Raw genomic sequence first — 22990 nt, forward strand, 5'->3', positions numbered from 1 at the left:
TACAGTAATTACTTTCACTTCTAGATTCAATACTCTGGGGTTGCAAACAGCTATCTGATTATTTCAAAATGCAGACTTTCTCTCATGGCTCACACCAAGCTGTGAAATATCTAGTGTAGACAGAACTTATTCCATCTCAAATGTGTAGGAGGGGAAAAACTTCAATATTGAATCTCACAGTAGGTGCAGACTCCAAGGGTGCTCTGGGGCTGGAGCACCCACAGGGGGAAAAAATGATGGGTGCTGAGCACCCACTGTCAGGCCCTGCAGATCAGCATTTCCCCCTTCAGCCCCATACCACCTGCCTGTCACGATCAGCTGTTTTGTGGCATGCAGGAGGCTTTGGGGGTGAGGGGGCAGAGCAGGATGTGGAAGGGTGGAGCCTTGGGGGGGAATAGTTGAAGTTGGGGCAGGGCCTGGGGTAGAGCCAGGGGTCACACCCCCCCAGCACACTAGAAAGTCAGTACCTGTGCAGCTCACTTCTAAAATCTTTGCTACCAGTTGACTCTCAGTAGGTCTAGGGCCCAAAATTCCATTTATCTGTCCCAGTGAAGGCTTGGTGGTCAGTCTGCTTGCAAAAAGCACTTTAAGCAGATGTAAGTCAATTATCTAATCAACCTGAAACAACTGCTGTAAACTGAGTGATATTTAGGCAACTTGTGTCCTGCATTAAAGCACAGGCTTGCAAGTGACTAGTACAGTTTTACTGCCAGTGGTAATACATTACAGAAGTTTCTTGTGCGGGGTCTGGTTTACATACTAAATCTGGTCACTTGTGTTCCCTATTCTGGATTAGCTTTGATGCACTCCAGAATCTTTGAGTAACTTGAATGGTTAGACAAACCTTGGCCCCAGCTTGCAGTCCAAGCATTTGTTGGGGGGCCCCCCAAGACAATTAATTGGCCTAACTGTTGCTGAATCAGTTGAACCAATGCTGAGTGACATGCATTCAGATTCTTTCAGTATACAGAAAGATGGACCAGTCTCTTTTACAATTTGAGTATCATTCCAAAGTAAACTTGGCTGATTTGTCATCAGTTCCCTGACTTCTCCAGAATAAGCTGTGATTTTGCCTTCCTGCTGGAATTGTGCACTGCATTGCAGAAAACATAATTGGACTTCTGCAAGATCAGCACATTCTTAAGCCACACAATGGCTGAGAAACTCAGTGGGAAGTCTTGACTGGCAAGCTAGTGAGTGGATCTGTATAACTTTAGTACTCCTTTTTCTGCCATCCCATATAAAGCAGTGTTAGGACCGGGTGGAATTCACCCAAGAGTTCTGAAGGAACTCAAATATTCTGCAGTTTCATACTCTCTGGTATGTAACCTGTCACTTAAACCAGCTTCTGTACTAGATGACTGGAGGATAGCAATTGCTGTTTTTAAAAAAAGGCTCCAGAGGCAAGCCTGGCAATTAGACTGGTAAGTCTAACTTCAGTACCAGGGAGATGGTTGAAACTATAGTAAGAAACAAAATAATCAGACATAGATCAACACATGTTGGTGAGTCCATGTGGCTTTGTAAAAGGAAATCATGCCTCAGTCTATTGGAGTTCTTTGAGGATCTCAGCAAGCTTTGATCCAGTTGATATAGTACTTGGATTTTAAGAAATCCTTTGGCAAGGTCCCGCATCAAAGGCTCTTAAGCAAAGTAAGCTGTCATGGAATAAGAAGGAAGGGTTCATAGCTCACTAATAGCTAACTGGTTGAGGCAGGAAACAAAGAGTAGGAATAAATGGTCCACTCACAATAGAGAGCAAAATAGGGTCCCCCAAGGAGCTGTAACAAGACCTGTACTTCAACATATTCCTAGAGCTGGACAAAGAGTAAACAGTGATCTTAGGGGTAAACAAAGCTTGCAGGAGATGTTAGCTTTGACTGCTACTACAATCCTAGGAAAGGGATAGATAAGACAATCATCATGCTAGTATATAAATCCACAGTACACCCACACTATATGAATAGAGCATGCCATTCTGGGTGCCATATCTCAAAATATATTAGAATTGCAAAAGGTGCGGAGAAGAGCAACAAATGATTAGGGGTATGGAAGCCTTTTTGTACAAGGAGAGATTAAAAAGACTGGACTGCTCACCTTAAAACATTGACTAAGGGGGGGAATATGATGTCTGTCAGTGGGGGGGAACAAATCAGGAAACATTTACCCTTTCACACAATACAAAAATCAGCTCACCCAATGAGGTTAATAAACAGCAGACTTAAAACAAATGTAAGTTTTTCCTTACACCAGTGCACAGTCAACTTGTGGAACTCATTGCCAGGGCATGTTGTGAGGACCAAAAACATAGCTAGGTTTTTTATAAACCCAAGTCTATGAAGAATATGTCCATCAGTGGCTATTAGCCAAGATGCTCAGGGACACAACCCTATGCTCTGTCTCAACCTCTGATGTCCAGAAGCTAAGACTAGGGGATGGGTCACTGGATAACTACCTTGTTCTGTTCACTCCCTCTGAAGCACGTGGCACTGGCCACTGTCAGGATACTGGGGCTAGCTGGACCATTGGTCTGGCCCAGTATAGCTGTTCTTATGTTCTCAGTCTCAGCAGAAAGTTGTACCATTTCCTAAGGTGTGCCAAAATCAGAATCCAGTTTTGAATACACTAAACTAAATACTCTAGCTTACTACATCCTACCAATGTAGAATTCTTCATCAGCTGAGGGCTAATTAAATCTAAACCCCTTATCCACGTATAACTACAGTAGCAAGAATCTGACTAGTTCCTGTCCATGTAACTAAAACATGCTTTTCAAAAGCACAACTTCAAACCATAGTATGCTTCAGTACTCTCATGCGAGGATTCTTTAGTGCTTCCGTGATTATAAGACTATGGCATGTGGGAAACTGATCTTGTTAGCAGGTTGAAACTACAGAAACCTTTGACTCACTGTCAGTGCTTCTCTTCTCCATGCTCCTGCAAAATAGCTACGAAGTATTTTCATTTGGGGGGGGGGGGGGGGAAGAAATGTATCCAAAATCATAACACAGCATGGTTCTAGAAATGCCTCAATTTTGAGGCTCTCAGATTGCATCCTAAGGCAACTAAAACCTAGTAGTGTAACTCAGATTTGAAGTCTGAAGCAAAAATCTATTACAACTGTGCCTGGGTAGGGGATAGTCAGTAATTACAATATTGCTGACTTACTTATGTAAAATACAAATATTAAGTATAGCTGTCTGGGTCTATCGGGAACCAACTGTCATAGATTCAAAGGTCAGTTAGACTTTAGGATCAAATGGTCCCAAGCTCTATAATGCAGGCCATAGAATGTCCCCAAAATTACTAGAGCATAGATTTTTAGGACAGTATCTAAATCTTGGACTCAATGCCCAGCAAGACTCAAGGTTCATCTTAGAGCCTGCCTAGAACACTTCTAGGAGTACTGATGCTTGCTAAACCAAGAATGTCAAATGCAGTGATGAGGAATTTGGAAGCAAAGGCTGGAAAGTTCATAATGTCTAGTTGCCTGGTGTTTTCCTAATCAGACTTCAGCTTGGTATCCAGCCCTTATGGACTATAGCAGGGGTCAGCAACCTTTCAGAAGTGGTATGCCAAGTCTTCATTTATTCACTCTAAGGTTTCGTGTGCCAGTAATACATTTTAACATTTTTAGAAGGTCTTTCTACAAGCCTATAATATAACTAAACTGTTTAAATAAGGTTTCTAAATGTTTAAGACACTTCATTTTAAAATTTAAATTTAAAATGCAGTGCCCCCTGGACTGGTGGCCAGGACCCAGGCAGTGCAAGTGCCACTGAAAATCAGCTTGCATGCCACTTTTGCATGCATGCCATAGGTTGCCTACCCCTGGACTACAGTATCTTTCTGAGTTTGCTGGTAGAAGGCACAAACTTAGTCAGTTGAGACTGGGGGCCAATTCCGTTTGGATATTACATAATTAATTAAACTTAGCTTTGTTTTGAAGTTGTAGGTTATGCCTTACAGACTAAAAGATAGTATGAACTAAATTACTGTAGACTACATAGACTCTTCAAAACTAGATCTTTAACAAGACCACTCCTTTGTCAATTTGTATATCTCAATTTATAACTGAAGCCTTGGGCTGAATTTGACATTTCTGTAACTTGTAAGAAATTTTATTACAAAGAATAAAGAACTTTTGTCTAATGACAAATGTGAAATGTCCTGTAACAACTCGCTGGCCTTCTTGAAGTATTGAACCACTCTACAGCATAGCTGTGGCCTAAACCTGCCTCTCTACTGAAGCATGAAAAATTTCACTAAAGTACTAGCCCTCTGAAAGTAGAAAAGTGCTTTAAATAAAGTCCTTTATTCAGACACTCTGTAGTACTGAGATCATGTTCTGAGAAGCTCCTAGGTTAAGAGTCAACAAAAGAAACTGGAGTGTGGGGAGGCCTAACCCAGAATCATGGACTTACCAAGGCACTAAGTGAATACCAGGACGATGTCCCACATTTGCATCTTATTACCCCATGGGTTGTCTTTTGCATCACTAGTTGCACTTTACAGAACAGCAGTAAAAAGACCCAACAGCTGTCAGCACCTGACAGGGGAGATATAAGGCAACCTGAATCAGTCAGGGAATTTAAATAGTGAATAGTTACCTAGACAGCAACTGTTTCTTGTCTGTAAACAGCATGGGATTCCTACAAACCTCTGTACAAATAGCCTGCTGTTGCAGACACTTGCTCTATAACAGTTTCTCACTTCAAGAGGAAACCATAAAAATCCTTGCACTTCTAAGCACAATAGTGCTTCAGTTGCATCATCCTGTGTAAAATCTTATAGTGCAGTTTCACTTCTCTAAACAGGTTTCTGGGGCAATGCAGATAACACCCTGACTTGCAGTAAGCTTCCCCTTGGCAGAGATCCAGATCATCGTATTTGGGCAACCTTTAAAATTGAGTGTAATAGCTAATTCACATTAGACTTAAGTTAACACTCCTGCAGCTTGATTTCCTGCTGTGTGGGTTAGACTCTTCAATTGTATGCACTGTTGAAACAGCTGAAGACTACCCCTCTGTAAAGGGGAAATACACTATGGCAGTAGGAAAATCCTGAAGAGGAAGGGTGTCTACAAAGTTTTCAAGCTGCAAATGATACTTTTTTAGTATACCTCTAAGTGCCTTCCTAGACACTTAAGTAATTATAGATGTGTTGCACCCTGTAACTGCTTCCTAATGCCCTTCTACTGAAACCTCATCCAAACCTGTTTAACCAACAGGTTGCAATGACCATACAGTGAGGTCTGACCATTTACTGCTGCTTGTTAACAACACAGGCTCAATTGTAGTTGCTGGGAGACTTAATTCACTGTCATTGCTTGGGGTGAAGGCTGGTAGCCTGACTAAATGCAGTGTGGAGGAGACACTGATTCAAACCTTACACATGGTCATGTCCTAATTCTAGAGGTGCTAAGTTAAACAGTAAATCAAAAGGAACAGAACACTGTTTGAGCCCATGCCCTGTAACTAAATGTAGGAAATAGCAGTTTCCAGATAACACAGCATATGCTTGGGACATCAGGCTAACCTAGCCTCATAGCCTAGCTACAGTGTGTGATGGGTGGAACAGGCTAAATTTGGAAGAAGTCTAATCTTGTTACCTTGAGCAAGTCATTCCTACTTCAGCATTACCCACCAAACTGGAGATCAGGGAAATATTTGTTGAAGCTGGTGCCAGTTTACCTACCTACTAGCAAAGCCCTGTGCAACTTAGGGTACAATAGCATAGAAAACCATGGTCTCATATATGCATATGGTCTACGGATACCACTAACATTGTTTTCCTCTCTTCCAGCCTTGGGAGCTGCTTATGGAACAGCAAAGAGTGGCACAGGTATTGCAGCCATGTCTGTCATGAGGCCTGAACTGATCATGAAGTCAATCATCCCTGTTGTCATGGCGGGTATTATAGCTATCTATGGCCTGGTAGTGGCAGTCCTTATTGCCAACTCCCTTGCACCTGGCATCACACTATTCAAGTAAGTTTTGCTACATCTGTCAATAGCAGTGTTGGGAGTGTTAACCTGAAACTCTTGACCCTTGTCAAATGACTAGGTACCACTTAAGTGCAGGGAAGCCACTTGTTATGGAGTACTTGGAATCTGTGGTGATAAGGGCAATGAAGTACCTAGAGCATTTTATAGCTATAGAATATCTTGTAATCATGTAACAATCAGTAGAAAGTAGATCTGAACTTCGGACCTGTCCTATTAGGAACTCAGTGTATGATGCACAATGGAGAGCTTCAATACATGATGTGACAGATTGGATCACGAAAGCCCCCTGGGAGCTTCCACCTGGTGTGCCAAGACTACTTCTGCTTTCCCTGCCAGCTCAGGACTCCAGCACCCTGTCTTGCTGAGCCAGACACTCCCATCTGCTCCAGCAAAGACCCAGGGTCTGAATTACTTGCCCCAAAACTGCTGGTTTACCTGAAAGCAGCTCACAGAAGTGTGCTTGTCTTTAAAACTCAAATACCAAACTCCCAATGGGGTCTAAACTCAAATCCATTATATCCTGTATAAAGCTTATGCAGGGTAAACTCAAAGTTGTTCACCGTCTGAGAGTCACAGCTGTTTGCTCCCCCAGGTATTCAGACATACTGACTGAAAGTGATTTTATTAAATACAGAAAGTAGGATTTAAGTGGTTCCAAGTAGTAACAGACAGAACAACGTAAGTCACCAAGCAAAATAAAATCATGCAACTTTGTCTAATCAAACTGAATACAGGTATCACCCTTAGATTCTTCAGTAATTTTTTTTCCTCAGACTGGACATCTTCTAGGCCTGGGCATAATTTTTTTTTCCTGGTACAGCTCTTGTTCCAGCTCAGGTGGTAGCTAGGGGATTCTTCATGATGGCTCCTCTCTTCCCTTTGTTCTGTTCCTTCCCTTTATATATCTTTTGCATAAGGCAGGAATCCTTGTTTTCCCTCTCTGGGTTCCCACCCCCTCCTCCATGGAAAGATGCCAGTTTAAAAATGGATTCCAGTTCAGGTGACATGATCACATGTCACTGCAAGATTTCAAGCCTTCATTTCTCCCAGCCTGACTCACAGGAAAGCCTGCCTGCAAACAGTCATCCAGTGAATTGCCCTGGTTAATGGGAGTCATCAAGATTCCAAACCACCACTAATGGCCCACACTTCGCATAATTACAGTAGGCCCTCAGTTACATGAAATATATCTGAAACTAGATATATGAAATATAAGTGTTACATTCATACAAATAGGATGATCACAGTAGATTTGTAAGCTATCATTACAGAGCTTAGACGTTTTGCATGACATTCCCGTTACATTATATTCACTCATTAGCATTTTTATAAAATCATAGGCTGTAGTGTCACATGATCATACAACCTTGCGATTCTGTTTGTCTTCATATATTACTGGCATTTAAAGCTGTCTCACTATGGCCCATAAGGAGTTCAAGAAAGGGATCCTCAGCCAGTGAGACAAACCTAGAGTCTCTATGGTACAGCTCCTGATAAAACAAAGGACTGTTTAAAATCCATACCCTTTACAAGCTGTGCAACTTAATTAGGCTGGTCAAATAAGCAAAATTTGAGCTTTGGTATGCATCAGTTACCCAGGAGACATTTGTAAATAATGCAAGTTGCTGCTCCTTTCAGAGCATGCCAGCATGTTGGTAAATTAATCCTTTAGCTATGCTAACCTGTCAACAGTTGCCTGTTTGCGCCTGGAAGAGATTGAATTTTAGACTGCTCCAAGCTTCCCAGGAAGGGCTGGAACTAGCCTAAGACACAGCAGCCTGTAACAATAACTGACAGTCCAACAGACTGGCTTAATATGGCAGTAAAACCTGTACTGCTGTAACTTCCTAAAATGTCTGTCCACTAAAATGTCTTAATCCTAACTGGGTAACAAGCATACTGAAATGAAGGCAGGTCCCCTGTGAAGTGGCAACTCTCCTGCCCTAACAAATTAGGAATCTGTTTAAGCACTCTTAGTTTGGGAAACCATCTCTATGCAAGTTAATGAGGGACTGGCAGTCCTCAACTGTCCAGTGTGATAGTGTTAAACCCCTTGATTCTAGAAATGACTGCATCACAATGCAGGAGTTACTGTGCTATGCTGTCCATCAGCAGTAGAAAGTGAAATTATGCTCTACCTTTATTCTTGGGAGTTGGCCATGCCAGGTGTCCTGACTAACAGGATTAGAACAACTCAGTTGTAGCTGTGCAGCATCATATGGTAAATATTTATATTGGAATAGAACTTAATACCAAAATGACTCCTTACTGTACAGTAACTACCTAGAAAACACATGCACGGCCATAGTTGCCAGAGCCTCAAACGTTTAATGGACAGTTTGATTCTTGCATAGCTTCATGTGCTGCCAGTATTTGGAACTGCCTCTGACTAAATTACTAATGTACTTTCAGAAGCATGCTTCCAGATAGTATATGGGCTTGATGTCCTGTTAGGTTCTGCATTTGCAGACCCTGAGAACATGAGATTCCCAACTATGTTCAACATCAGTCTTCCAAGACTATACCTGCATGTGTAGTGGGAGATAAAGCTAGGTGTGCAGTTGGGAACTTCCCAACTGAGGTTGTGATGGAATATCTATCCCTTTAGGAGGGTGTGGTTCCCTCTTCAGAAGTGGTGATGGAAGTCTTGTTTCTGCAGAGAAATGGCAGTTATCTTTTTTTTGACCCAGCCCTTGAACTTGATCTGTCGTTCACCACTAAACTTGTCTCATTCTTTATCTGCAGGAGTTTCCTTCAGCTGGGTGCTGGGTTGAGTGTGGGCCTCAGTGGTCTGGCTGCTGGCTTTGCCATTGGCATTGTGGGTGATGCAGGCGTACGGGGGACAGCACAACAGCCCAGGTTATTCGTGGGAATGATCCTGATCTTGATCTTCGCTGAAGTCTTGGGTCTCTATGGCCTCATTGTTGCCCTGATCCTTTCCACAAAGTAAATACCACAGAGTATGATGTAAAGAATTAAACAAACAAACCCACATTTAAAACAAGCTCCAGAATGAAAATGGTCTCAACAATGTGTACAGTTGTCTTAATTTGGTAGTGGATCTCTTGTAAATGCGCGATGAATGTTAGTGACTTGTCTGTCCTGTGTATACTTCAATATTAAACTGGATGGGCTGCCCAAAACCTGCTTCAGGGCTTGGTGTGGCCTATGTGCAACTTTCCACCCATTTGCCATTTAGAGTACTTTATGTATAAATAGGAACTAGAAATGTAATTTTTTCTCTTCACTGGATGTTTATTTATAAAAGACTTAACATGTTCATACATTATGGAGCAAGAATTTTCAATTTCCCATGCTATATATATTAATCATATGTAGACTATTGCACTGTGGGGTTAATTGTAAGTGCAGAGAATTCCTTGGATGTAACTCGATTCTAAAGATTGCTGTAGTGTCCTGGTATTGGAGTGTGAGAATTTTGTCTCTTACTTAGACAGCAAATGTCCAACACTCCCATCTTTCCAGTAGTAAAATTTATGCTCCGGCATCAGTTGTGCACCCAGTGTTGGGGTTTGCAGTTATACAATGTTTCCAAATAAAACTTCCTCCACTACACTACTGTAGCAGATCTTGTGGTTTATTTTAAATTGTGTGAAACAGGCCTGCATATCATCTCCCATCCCCTCCAACACACTGTCTGAATCATGGGTGCAGGCAGGATTCCAGTACAGTTGAGCCTATAGTAATGGAAGAGTTAATGCTGCAGTGCATCAAATAAAGCTTGCACATGAAAGGAGCAATATCCTCTTACCAAGGATAACAAGCTCTTACCTAATGGCTGGGCACTCTGAAAGCATTGGGCTAGAGCAATGCTGCATGCACTCAGTTCTTCCAACCTGCTGCATATTAGTCAGAGCTAACAGGATGTTGAGTGTGCTGAAGGCCCAGTTATCAGTCCCACTGTTAGGTCATGGCTGTGGCTTACTTGGTCCAGGTGCAATGGAAAGGGTGCAGGACTAGCCCTACTTAGCAATTGATGCATTATCCCTCTACTTTACCAGTGTGCAAGCTACTTAAATGTAGTTTTTCTGCTGTAAACCTGAGCCTAAAAATGGATAATAAAACAGTACATGCCAAGAGAAGAATTGTCTGTGCTTGAGGTCTCACAAAACAGAGGGCAGCAATAGCCCTTAAACAGACTATCCATGGTTCACTCCTTGCTATGTAGAAATATCAGCAGGTAGCTTACTGATTATTCTGCATGCTTCTGTAGGGGTGGCAGGAATGGCTTCCCCATTCATACTGGGAATGGGCAGGATGGATCCCTTGATTGCTTGTTCTGTTCATTCCCTGGGGGGTGCTGGCTATCTGCAGACAGGATACTGGGCTACATGGACCTTTTCTGACCCAGTATGGCTGCACTTATGTTCTTATGCTGTGGAGCATACACCTGAGACTTCTTCAAACTGAGCCAAAGTCTTCAGCTACTTCCTTACTGTGTCTTGCCCAAGAAGAGCTCTTGTAATTGCCTCTACTGGTGAAGAATGTAGATCAGTGATCCTCAAAAACAGGCTCATGAGCTGCAAGTGGCTCTTTAATGTTTTTGCGGCACCTAGTAAAACACTTAACTATCATAACCAGCTGTAACTGATAAGATACTTATCAGTTATAGTCTCACAGCAAAATATACAAAAAGCTAAATATGTCCCTGTCCTTTTCTGAATAAGGCTACAGCACTACACTAAATGAACCAATGAAGTCTCACAACTGTGACTTTTTAGGGCAGTTAATAATGTGACACCTGAACCACTGAGGTCTGAGTATCACTAGTAACTCCTATCCTGAGTTACATCACTTGAGGCACCTTCCTCATGTAAAGGTGCAAGCAGCCCTGGGCACCCCATGTGGCCCAGTGTGGTGCTGCAGGTACCCCACCACCTAGAGCAGGGATCCACAACCTTCAGCATGCAGCCCATCAAGGTAAGCCCCCTGGCAGGCCAGCCCAGGCTAGTTTGTTTACTTGCCACATCTGCAGGTTCAGCCGATCACAGCTCCCACTGGCTGTGGTTTGCTGTTCCAGGCCAATGGGCACTGCGAGAAGCCGTGGCCAGCACATCCCTCGGCCAGCACCACTTCCCGCAGCCCCGGAATGGTGAACCGTAGCCAGTGGGAGCTATGACCGGCCAAACATGCAGATGCAGCAGGTAAACAAAAGGGCCTGCCCTACTGGGGGCTTACCCTGGTGAGCCATATGCCAAAGGTTGCTGATCCCTGACCTAGAGCAATCTCTTCACTTTACTTGCCCTGTGGTAGAAAGTGTGCTGGCTTCCCAAGGGGGGAAAAAAAACCATCCCTTTTGAATCAGGTTTGGTACAGGTCAGAAGTCACTACCAAACTGTTCAGTAGGAGCCTGGTTCAGGGCACTCATATGTGCAACCCACACCAAATTGCTGATTATCTACATGCTGCACGTTCCAGCCTGCTCCTCCAAGGAGTAGGATATTTTCCCATGCACTCTTTTACACCTGGATGACTTTAATGTTTTAACCAAGGTATCCTAAAATAAGTGTCTGCAGTGATGGCTCTGAAGTAAACCTTGCAGGAATTTTGGCAAACCCAAGCCTTTTCTATCCTGTCAATTTAGAACAGGCTGTCACTTGCATGTGTTTCTTATGAAACTTCTACAAGCTTCTAAAATCAAACTTGCAGAAAGTTCATCTGGAAAACATCTCACCCTCCAACAAAGATGACAACCCAGATTAGCAAACCTAGAGCTGAAATCACTGCAGGAGGGGGCTATATTTCAAGTGTTAGCCTTAAATTATTCCAAATTCACCAATTTTCAAAGGTAGAACTTGAGCTAATTTTTGGTCAAAACTTCAACCAAATCTGTCCCTAAACTTCATTTAGACCCAACCTGGGAGTAGAAGCAGTTCCACTGACTACTAGTGACTCAGCTATGATCCACTTTTAAAAACCAGAACAGTGGTATCGCCTCCATTTTTACCTTGGCTATCAAGTGAATCTCTTAGCTAGCCTGGCAGAACCTCAGCCACTTGAGGGCTTGTCTGTAGTGGGTGTTGTGCACCTATGGTAGCTGTGCTGCATTAGTACAAACCAGATTATGTTGCACTGGTTCAAACCCTGCTTTTATATGCATGCAGCTAGTGTGTCAAACGTTTCCCAGGGTTGACAATCCCTGAGGGTCTGTACATTCTGAATCCAATATACAGAATACCTCTCTAAGGATGGCTGCAGCTTCTCAACTGGCTTGCTCAGGAAGCAGCAGCTATCTGAGGTATTTATCTGGACCCATCTGTATACTATCTGAACACTGCACACTCAGTGTATTTATCCTTACAACACACTTGTGAGGTAAGGCAAGGCAGTGCTGCTATCCACATTGTGGAGAAAGAGAATTGAGGCAGAGAGGCAAAGTAATTTGCACACAGTCACACGGAAATCTGTGGCACAGCAGGGAATTGAACTCCCGTTTCCCAAGTCCCAGGTTAGAATCCTAACTACTGGCCCTGCCTTCAGCCAAGACGCAGAAACACTTACTGCATTTAAAATTTGTAATTCCTTGTACTGAAGGTGACTGGATTACAAGAAGTAATAGAATTGCCATCCTAACTAGAGGTCTTAAAACCGTAACACAGCCTCAACACAAAGGCATGTTTGAGATTGTTGCCAACTGCTCCTGAGTTGAAATCAAGTGTGTGTAGATTGTTACCAGTTAGTTAAATCAGTTCTTTGCTAAAAGCTGACTTGTGTCTGGATTCATTGAACTGACCACATACCCTATAACCACACAATTAGCGGTGACTGCCTTCCAGTTGCTTACATTTCAATGTCTTTGTTGATTTTAAGACATGGAATGGACAAGTTTTCCACTACCAGCACAAGCTTTGTGTGCCTTTCTTGGGGGTGAAGTGTGTGCTTTGGCTACATCTACACTGCACCCAGAAGAGTAATGTGCAATGTGTGTAGGTATACCTGCACTAGCTGTAAGAGAGCGAGCTTGCTAAAAATGGCAAGGAGGACACAGTGCAGGTGAGTAATGAGGGTTATGAATTCAGGGGATCAGGTGCAGTCCTTGCTGCCATATCCTGTTACTTTCAGAAAGGTAGAGAGATAGTATCTGGCATAGGTGCAGCTACACAAGCTGCAAATTACACCTCCGGTTGCAGCGTACATTTAGGCCAAGTCTATATTAGGATGGCTTTGCAAGCAAAGCACCCCTAGCATGGAGGCAGCACTGTTGCTAACATAGTTTATTCCAGCCCCATGCTCCAGAGCAAAATAAGCTATACTGGCACAACTGCAGTTTGGCTGATATGTCTACGCTAGGGGCTTTTGCTGACACAGCTGTGTGGGTCAGAGATCAAATCTCACACCCTGGCTGTTAGGATATAGATATTCAAGCCTGTCTATAAAGGCCTATACTTTAAGAATTTAGGTATATGTTTATTATTTAGCTAGTTATAGAGATACAAAACAAAGAATCTGTGTAAGGGCCTTCTCTCACTGTGACAGTCTGAGGCCCTGTTTAGTCATACTGAAATAAGGCAATCGGGCTGTTAGGAAGGTGATCCGATCTATCACCTCCAGAGAAAGGGAAGAGCCTAGAAGATGTAAAAGAAAATTTAGTTTGATAGTTTTCTGTCTGGTAAGAACTCACTTACCAATAGACACAGCTGGGAAACCCTTACGTCTTTATAGATGTAGTTGTGAACCCCTCGCTTCTGTATTGTTTTGTATGTTTATTTGCATGGTCTGTGTCAGGTTTTGTGATTGCTTCTGTCTGCTGTATTATTAATTTTGCTTGGTGTAAACTAATTAAGGTGGTGGGATATAATTGGTTAGCTAATCATGTTACAATATGTTAGAATTGGTTATGTAAATTTCAGTAGAATGATTGGTTAAGATATAGCTGTGAATATTATTGTATAAATTGGGGCAAACAGGAAGTAAGTTAGGATTCAAAAATAAGAAAAAAGGAACTTGGATTTAAGCTTGTTGGAAGTTCACCCCAATAAACATCAAATTGTTTGCACCTTCGGACTTTGGGGATTGCTGCTCTCTGTTCATGCGAGAAGGACCAGGCAAGTGGAAGAGTGAAGGAATAAGCTCTCTAACATTGACCAACATAGTTGTGCTGGCAAAACTCTCTAGTGTAGACCAGGGGTGGGGGGTGGGAGAGAGAGTGTGTGGGTGGAGTAGGGGTAAAGCAAAATGTGGAAGATGCCACAATTCTACCAGAAGCACCAAATTACATGAGGAAAATTATTTCTCTGACATTTCTGAAGCCTTCTGAACAGACCAAGTGAGAACAGCAAGACAGAGTCCTAATCTCCAAACTGCTGCTGGACAGTGGTTTTAAAATTGCACAGGACCTATATTAGACATTTCCAGCAGCAAAACTGCATCACTTATCACCCTTCTGCACAGAACATCAGAGCTGTGACCAAGCTGAAATTTTTTTTAAACATTTTCTCATCTCAAGCCATTTAAGTTTTGTCTTCCAAATATTAAAATCCTGCAGCCATCAGAGAGAGATTTATACAGGTTGTATGGCAGAGTTAGAGGAGGGCCTAAAAGTAGTTGGGGATATGCATGCAAAATCCACCACATGTACACTCTTCAGGGAATACTCACAGTCAGGTTGCTATCTAGGCAATTGGAAAGCATATTAGCAAATTGCACAGAAAATAGCAACAGAAAATGCTGAGAGTAACTTTAATCTGTAATGGTTGCATATGAAATAACCCCACAGCAAACTGAAGGCTCTGGTCTAGAGAAGTCCTAAAACTTAACCACCCCGACTCAGTTGCACCTTCTTATAAGAGCTTGTAAAGGTTACAAGGACGACGTATAATAAGTCTCTAATATCAGAAGGGTAGCCGTGTTAGTCTGGATCTGTAAAAGCAGCAAAGAGTCCTGTGGCACCTTATAGACTAACAGACGTTTTGGAGCATGAGCTTTTGTGGGTGAATACCAATTGTAATTGCCAATTACAGAACCAGTTTCTCCTCCCTTGGTTTTCACACCTCAACTGCTAGAACAGGGCCTCATCCTCCCTGATTGAACTACCTCATTATCTCTAGCTTGCCTGCATATATATACCTGCCTCTGGAGATTTCCACTACATGCATCTGACAAAGTGGGTATTCACCCACAAAAGCTCATGCTCCAAAACGTCTGTTAGTCTATAAGGTGCCACAGGACTCTTTGCTGCTTTTACAGATCCAGACTAACACGGCTACCCTTCTGATATTAGAGACTTATTATACGTCGTCCTTGTAACCTTTACAAGCTCTTATAAGAAGGTGCAACTGAGTCGGGGTGGTTAAGTTTTAGGACTTCTCTAGACCAGAGCCTTCAGTTTGCTGTGGGGTTATTTCATATGCAACCATTACAGATTAAAGTTACTCTCAGCATTTTCTGTTGCTATTTTCTGTGCAATTTGCTAATATGCTTTCCAATTGCCTAGATAGCAACCTGACTGTGAGTATTCCCTGAAGAGTGTACATGTGGTGGATTTTGCATGCATATCCCCAACTACTTTTAGGCCCTCCTCTAACTCTGCCATACAACCTGTATAAATCTCTCTCTGATGGCTGCAGGATTTTAATATTTGGAAGACAAAACTTAAATGGCTTGAGATGAGAAAATGTTTAAAAAAAATTTCAGCTTGGTCACAGCTCTGATGTTCTGTGCAGAAGGGTGATAAGTGATGCAGTTTTGCTGCTGGAAATGTCTAATATAGGTCCTGTGCAATTTTAAAACCACTGTCCAGCAGCAGTTTGGAGATTAGGACTCTGTCTTGCTGTTCTCACTTGGTCTGTTCAGAAGGCTTCAGAAATGTCAGAGAAATAATTTTCCTCATGTAATTTGGTGCTTCTGGTAGAATTGTGGCATCTTCCACATTTCGCTTTGCCCCTACTCCACCCACACACTCTCTCTCCCACCCCCCCACCCCTGGTCTACACTAGAGAGTTTTGCCAGCACAACTATGTTGGTCAATGTTAGAGAGCTTATTCCTTCACTCTTCCACTACCCTGGTCCTTCTCACATGAACAGAGAGCAGCAATCCCCAAAGTCCGAAGGTGCAAACAATTCGATGTTTATTGGGGTGAACTTCCAACAAGCTTAAATCCAAGTTCCTTTTTTCTTATTTTTGAATCCTAACTTACTTCCTGTTTGCCCCTAATTTATACAATAATATTCACAGCTATATCTTAACCATTCTACTGAAATTTACATAACCAATTCTAACATATTGTAACATGATTAGCTAACAAATTATATCCCACCACCTTAGTTTATACCAAGCAAAATTAATACAGCAGACAGAAACAATCACAAAACCTGACACAGACCATGCAAATAAACATACAAAACAATACAGAAGCGAGGGGTTCACAACTACATCTATAAAGACGTAAGGGTTTCCCAGCTATGTCTATTGGTAAGTGAGTTCTTACCAGACAGAAAACTATCAAATTAAATTTCCTTATACATCTTCTAGGCTCTTCCCTTTCTCTGGAAGTGATAGATCGGATCACCTTCCTAACAGCCCCTGATTGCCTTATTTCAGTATGACTAAACAGGGCCTCAGACTGTCACAGTGAGAGAAGGCCCTTACACAGATTCTTTGTTTTATATCTCTATAACTAGCTAAATAATAAACATATACCTAAATTCTTAAAGTATAGGCCTTTATAGACAGGCTTGAATATCTATATCCTAACAGCCAGGGTGTGAGATTTGATCTCTGACCAACACAGCTGTGTCAGCAAAAGCCCCTAGCGTAGACATATCAGCCAAACTGCAGTTGTACCAGTATAGCTTATTTTGCTCTGGAGCATGGGGCTGGAATAAACTATGTTAGCAACAGTGCCAGTGCATGCTAGGGGTGCTTTGCTTGCAAAGCCATCCTAATATAGACTTGGCCTAAATGTACGCTGCAACCGGAGGTGTAATTTGCAGCTTGTGTAGCTGCACCTATGCCAGATACTCTCTCTCTACCTTTCTGAAAGTAACAGGATATAGCAGCAAGGACTGCACCTGATCCCCTGAATTCATAACCCTCATTACTCACCTGCACTGTGTCCTCCTTGCCATTTTTAGCAAGCTCGCTCTCTTACAGCTAGTGCAGGTATACCTACACATATTGCACATTACTCTTCTGGGTGCAGTGTAGATGTAGCCAAAGCACACACTGCACCCCCAAGAAAGGCACACAAAGTTTGTGCTGGTAGTGGAAAACCTGTCCATTCCATGTCTTAAAATCAACAAAGACATTGAAATGTAAGCAACTGGAAGGCAGTCACCGCTAATCTGTGGTTATAGGGTATGTGGTCAGTTTAATGAATCCAGACACAAGTCAGCTTTTAGCAAAGAACTGATTTAACTAACTGGTAACAATCTACACACACTTGATTTCAACTCAGGAGCAGTTGGTAACAATCTCAAACATGCCTTTGTGATGAGGCTGTGTTACTCTTTAGATGAAGTAGAGCTTGGTTTTAAGACCTCTAGTTAGGATGGCAATTCTATTACTTCTTGTAATCCAGTCACCTGCAGTACAAGGAGTTACAAATTTTAAATGCAGTAAGTGTTTCTGCGTCTTGGCTGAAGGCAGGGCCAGTGGTTAGGATTCTAACCTGGGACTTGGGAAACGGGGGTTCAATTCCCTGCTGTGCCACAGATTTCCGTGTGACTGTGTGCAAATTACTTTGCCTCTCTGCCTCAATTCTCTTTCTTCACAATGTGGATAGCAGCACTGCCTTGCCTTACCTCACAAGTGTGTTGTAAGGATAAATACACTGAGTGTGCAGTGTTCAGATAGTATACAGATGGGTCCAGATAAATACCTCAGATAGCTGCTGCTTCCTGAGCAAGCCAGTTGAGAAGCTGCAGCCATTCTTAGAGAGGTATTCTTTATATTGCATTCAGAATGTACAGACCCTCAGGGACTGTCAACCCTGGGAAACGTTTGACACACTAGCTGTTAGTCTATAAGGTGCCACAGGACTCTTTGCTGCTTTTAAGTCTCTAATATGACTTCTGCATAACCAAACATAGCTGTGATCCTAGGACTAACATTTTGGTCTAATGGGTTCGAAAGCCAGGCATCTCCTATGGTAGGTAATTGATATTTAACTATGCATGCATGAATAGGACTGGAAAGCAGAGGACACCAGGTGAGGGTAATTTATTTTGAGTATCTACAAATTGTTAAACAGCAGTAAGAAAAACAAGTTCAGAGGAGTGCCTCTGAATTTATATTTTGGCCAGTGCAGTTCCCCTAACTGCCCAGCTGTGGTGCTTCTCACTGACCATTCCCAAGCAGGAATAAGCTTATTCAAGTCCTTCATGTGTTGCACCAGCAGATGTCTCTAGTGACTCAGACCCCTGAGAACTACGGGGACCATTCAGTCCCTGTTCTTCCTTTACCCCCAACAGGCTCCAGCAATGTACTCCATCAGCATGCCGACCTACCTGCCAGGCATGGGCCTTGTAGACTCAGGGTTTGGATGAGGTGTTGAGGAGTCGGAGTATAGTTAGATTCATAGATTCCCAGGCCAGAAGGGACCATTGTGATCATCTAGGCTGACCTCCTGCATAACACAGGCCAGAGACTGCCCCAAAATAATTCCTAGAGCAGAGGTTTTAGCAAAACATCAATCTTGATTTAACAATTGTCTGACAGAGACTCGCCCCCCGCCCCAAACCCTTGGTAAAGAATCTACAGGCAGCATCTGACACCCACTATCTACCCACTATCTCTCAACTTGGCCTAGCACTCAATGCTGCCTACATACACAATGGTCTTGTTTAGCTGACTATCGTCCTCTTTCTCACCTCTTTCAGGATGTCTGATGGGTCCCTCCCAGAGAGCTGCCTGAAACTGGGGTACCACTGAGCCCCCTGACCCACCAGCCTGGGCTCCCTCTCACACTGTATTGCTGTGACAAGTTGCTAAGCTCTCCAATCTTGCTCTTTCAATCAGTATACACATAGGGACACAGCCCACTGTTGTAAGTGCACACAGGCTTTCTGACCAGCCCCAACATGGGAAGGCTATACAGCTAGAGCACTTACCAGCTTCTCAGGCACACACCCCCTCTGGAGGGTAAACCCAAATCATTCCATCTTGTGCTGCACAGAGAACTGTACAGCGTAAGCTCATGAAATTCACTCCCTCCCTCAGTGTGCAGAGAGATATGCAACAGCTTCTGCCCCAAGTTATAATAGCCACACTGGTTTTAGAAAAAACAAAAACAAGTTTGTTAAATACAAAAGATAGATTTTAAGTGACTATAAGGGATAGCAAACAGATCAAAGCAGATTACCTAGCAAATAAACAAAACGAAAGAACTAAATAAATTAATTAAATAAACTAAAGCAATTGGATATGAGTAGCGAATTCCTACCCTAAAGGATGATTTAAGCAGTTTGCAGTGATTCTTGGGGCCAACTGCCCTTGCGTGCAGCTTAAAACCCCAAGTATTCCTTTCACGGGCTAAAATTTTATTTTTTTGGTGCAGAATTTTTAATTCTTTGGTGCAGAATGCCCTCAGGAGTAAAAAGCCTGGTTTGAAAGACTAAGAAGCGCATAGGACTAACTAACTAATTTACCTAATATAAATAATTGTGCATTGCAGAATCCCAGAATTTTCTTTGATACATTTATCCCAAGTTTAAAAAATTTTCAGACAAGAAATCATTAGATGAAAGTCAGGTAATTTACTTAAGGAAAAAATCATTAGAACATTTTAATTTGTACAAATCAATGTCTGCACACAATATTTTAAAATTCTGCCAATTTTATTTGTCAAATAAACGTGGAGGCTCCAGCAAGGCACTGGTGAGCACAGGCCACTGGCTGCACAGAGGTAGGAGATCACTGTGCAGCCCCCCGGGACACAGACTCAGCAGTGAGACTGCACACAACTGACACACAATGAAAGGACCAGGCCTGCCCCAGAAACACCCCAGGGACCTGCCCCTGCTTGCCAGGTGCACCAGGTGTGGGCAGGCAGGCTCAGCAAAGTAAGATCCAAGTGTGGAGGGGTTTAGTGTAGGGGGAGCCAGTTGTGGGTTGAGAGAGTTGTGTGTGGGGCAATCTGGGTACAGGCGGCTCAGTGGAGGATCCAGGTGTGGAGGGGATCTGAATACACAGGGCCTTGTTGGGGGGTTCTGCAACAGTAATGGGATTCTGCAGGTTAAGGTGGTCCAGGTGAAGGTGGCTGGAGCTCAGGGGGCGAGGTCTGGACGTGGAAGGGGACAGAGCTTGGCAGGGGGGTCTGGGTGTGGGAATCCAGGTAGAACTGGTTAGGGATCAGTGAGGGGGAGGATCCGGGTGTGGGTGGCTCTTCAGGGTGGTCCAGGCATAGGGGAAGTGAGGCTCATCGTAGGGGGTTCTGAGTGTGGGGGGGTGAGGCTCGGTGGCAGGGTCTGGGGATGAGGGTGTCTGGATGCATGGGGGTTGGGTGGATGGGAGAGCAACTTCCTGTGCAGGGATCCCTCCTCCTGAAGCTGAGGAGTGATGGGTGCAGGAAACGGGGGGAATTTGTTGAGCTTCCTGCAGCTGGGGGAGAAACCTGGGGGTGGGTCTGACCCAGCCCTGGATGCTATGCAGGGGAAGAGGAAATCCCATCCTCCCCTGCCTGGCTGGGACTAGCAGCTGAGCCTGGCACAGGGTAGGAGCCACCAGCTAGGTCTTCCCCAGTCCCGCCCTCTACCCCACAGTGATTTACCTCTCTGCCAGCTGCCCTGGGCACCCAAGACATACTGCTGGGGAGGGTTGCATGACCATTCTTGTGGCTTCCTTTTGCTTCCCTATCAGAAAGTCATTTTTCTGCAGGGAAGCAAAGAAATCTGTGGAGGACATAAATTCTGCACATGCACAGTGGCACAGAATTCCCCCACGAGTAGAGCCTCTTTGGCTAAAGATGTTGAGTCCTTAAAATTTTTGAATGAGTCTGGTTTCTAGGTCAAGCTGGTTTTGGTATTAATGTTCCAAATCCAAGACTGTCAGCTCTTTGGAGCAGGGACTGGCTTTGCTGTGTTTTCACAGCATCTATCACAACAGGCAGCGGCAGGAGCTCCAGGCCCTTTAAATCCCAGCCCCAGCCTGGCAAAGCTCAGAGTTCCCCATGGCAGCCGGAGCCCCAGGCCCTTTAATTTGCCCTAGAGCCCTGGGGGTCTCCCAGCCACCTCTTCAGCTGGGAGTCCCTGGTTGATTTAAAGGCCCTGGGGCTCCCAGCCACAGCCAGTGCCCCAAGGTCTTTAAATCTTGAGCCTTTAAATCCTCTTTGGCTTGAGGCCACACCTCTTCTGGATGAGGCCACGCCCCCCTCAGGCCTCTGGCAGTACCGGTAAATCTTGTAAGTTACTTTCACCCTTGGGTGTAAAGGAGGTTTCATTCCTTCCTCCATCTGAGTGTGCTGCCTCCCCCCAAGCCTACTCCATAGCAGGGGAGGCAAAGAGAAAGATAGATGGCACCAACCATCTGCCCGTCCCTTCCAATCCACAGGGAAAGAAAGGTATGAAAGAGACATACACTCCTGGCACATAGGAGGTGGAGAATGGGGGACCCTGTACGTGGAGAGGAAGGACTGGGAAACACACCAACCCCCTGGCATGGTAAAGAGCGGAGGAGTCAAAGACAATGGTATGGGAGAAGGAAATGGAGGTGGTTCCCTGAAATAAGGGGAATGAGAGGGCGCCAGAAGGGGCTGGTGGGGTGGGATGGAGGCACAGCCTACAGAAGTAATGAAGTGTGCAACGCCCTAGTAATCCTCTATCAAAAAAGCTTTTAAAAATAAATTTCTCCAAACAGCCTGTGCAGCCTCAGGCGAAATCCCCTCCTGATAGCCACCCTACATAGCCCTGGCTCTCTGGCAATACAAAATTACTAAATAAATTCAATGCTCCCCACATCTGTGGCCTGATCTCCACAGAAGCTGAGCAGCCATAGATGGGTCGGTAGAGACGAGTTTTCATGGAACTGACTGCAGCCATTCCAAATAGGGTGACCAGATGTCCCGATTTTATAGGGACAGTCCTGATTTTTGCAGCTTTTTCTTACATAGGTACCTATTACCCCCACCCCCCATCCTGATTTTTACACTTGCTATTTGGTCAACCTAATTCCAAATAATTTATTTACATTTGTGAACTGACAGGCGCAGTAGCATTGATTTCTGAGGAGATATAAAATTAAAGCCTACTGACTTGTCATGTGACTTTTGGCCAATCATTATATTGATGGAACAAAAATACCTACCTCACCAGAGACTGCTTGCAAAGGGCATTGAGATGAGGGCAGGGGACCATTCCAGATCCTGGTAACATGACTGCATTTGTAAAGGCAAAGGTAGCTTGCCCCTATTCTAGTCTACTGAGCTGAGAAGAGTGAATAAAGATGCTTTTAAAAGCAGAGCATTGCATTACAACATGCTGGCAGCTTGATTTCAGTTATGTGACTTTGATGCCCGTCATCACATTGCATTATTGTGACCGGTGACCCAGCCTCCTCTCATGGCAGCAGAGCTCACCCCAGCTCACAAACCCAGAAAAGGGTCAAATGCCCCCAACTTCCCTCCCCCACATCCCCTGTAACCTCTGAGCCCAGCCCCCTGAGGAGCTCTGGCTCTGCCTGGTGTCAGCCCATCACAAATCGCCCACAGCTCACCCGCTAAGGTGCCCTCAAACCTGCCTCCAGCTACCCATCCTGCAAGCTACCCGCCCCCAGTGACCCACCTGCCTCCAGCAACCCACCCTCCCGATCGCCCCCCAAACATACCCTGGCAACCCCGCCGTCAAACCTGCTCTCAGGGCCGAGCAACCCGTCACGACCCACCCTACCGGCTCCCTTCGGCTTTAGGCGCGAGCGACCTCCCTAAGATGGCGGCAGCAGCTGACTATCCTGCTGTTCTTCGCCCTTCCCATCATGGCAGCCCCTCGCTGCCGATCACGTGCTCGGGGAACCTCGCCTTCCTACCCCTA

The 22990-nt window shown here is 44.1% G+C and overlaps 2 protein-coding genes and 1 long non-coding RNA gene across 6 annotated transcripts in view; 2 read left to right on the forward strand and 1 right to left on the reverse strand.

Moving 5' to 3' along the window:
* Positions 1-9583, forward strand: part of ATP6V0C (ATPase H+ transporting V0 subunit c) — a 29075-nt gene extending 19492 nt beyond the window's left edge. Inside the window, exons 2-3 of the mRNA XM_050968503.1 lie at positions 5806-5989; positions 8753-9583. Coding sequence (XP_050824460.1) covers positions 5806-5989; positions 8753-8957 — 389 coding nt within the window. The 3' untranslated portion in view covers positions 8958-9583. The remainder of the gene's footprint in view (positions 1-5805; positions 5990-8752) is intronic.
* Positions 1-22990, forward strand: part of LOC127058370 (uncharacterized) — a 278050-nt gene that overhangs the window by 37572 nt on the left and 217488 nt on the right. The window lies entirely within an intron of this gene.
* LOC127058458 (uncharacterized) lies at positions 18026-22906 on the reverse strand. 4 transcript variants are annotated; one of them, XR_007776374.1, is made up of 4 exons: positions 22810-22906; positions 22269-22387; positions 19079-19236; positions 18026-18632 (listed from the first exon to the last, which is right to left on the reverse strand). It is a non-coding gene; the product is annotated as an uncharacterized LOC127058458 (long non-coding RNA). The 4 variants fall into 4 exon arrangements; XR_007776373.1 differs by having other exon boundaries at positions 22788-22906; XR_007776372.1 differs by lacking the exon at positions 22269-22387 and having other exon boundaries at positions 22788-22894.

The sequence above is a fragment of the Gopherus flavomarginatus genome, chromosome 9, assembly GCF_025201925.1.
Source record: "Gopherus flavomarginatus isolate rGopFla2 chromosome 9, rGopFla2.mat.asm, whole genome shotgun sequence".
NCBI lineage: Eukaryota > Metazoa > Chordata > Testudines > Testudinidae > Gopherus > Gopherus flavomarginatus.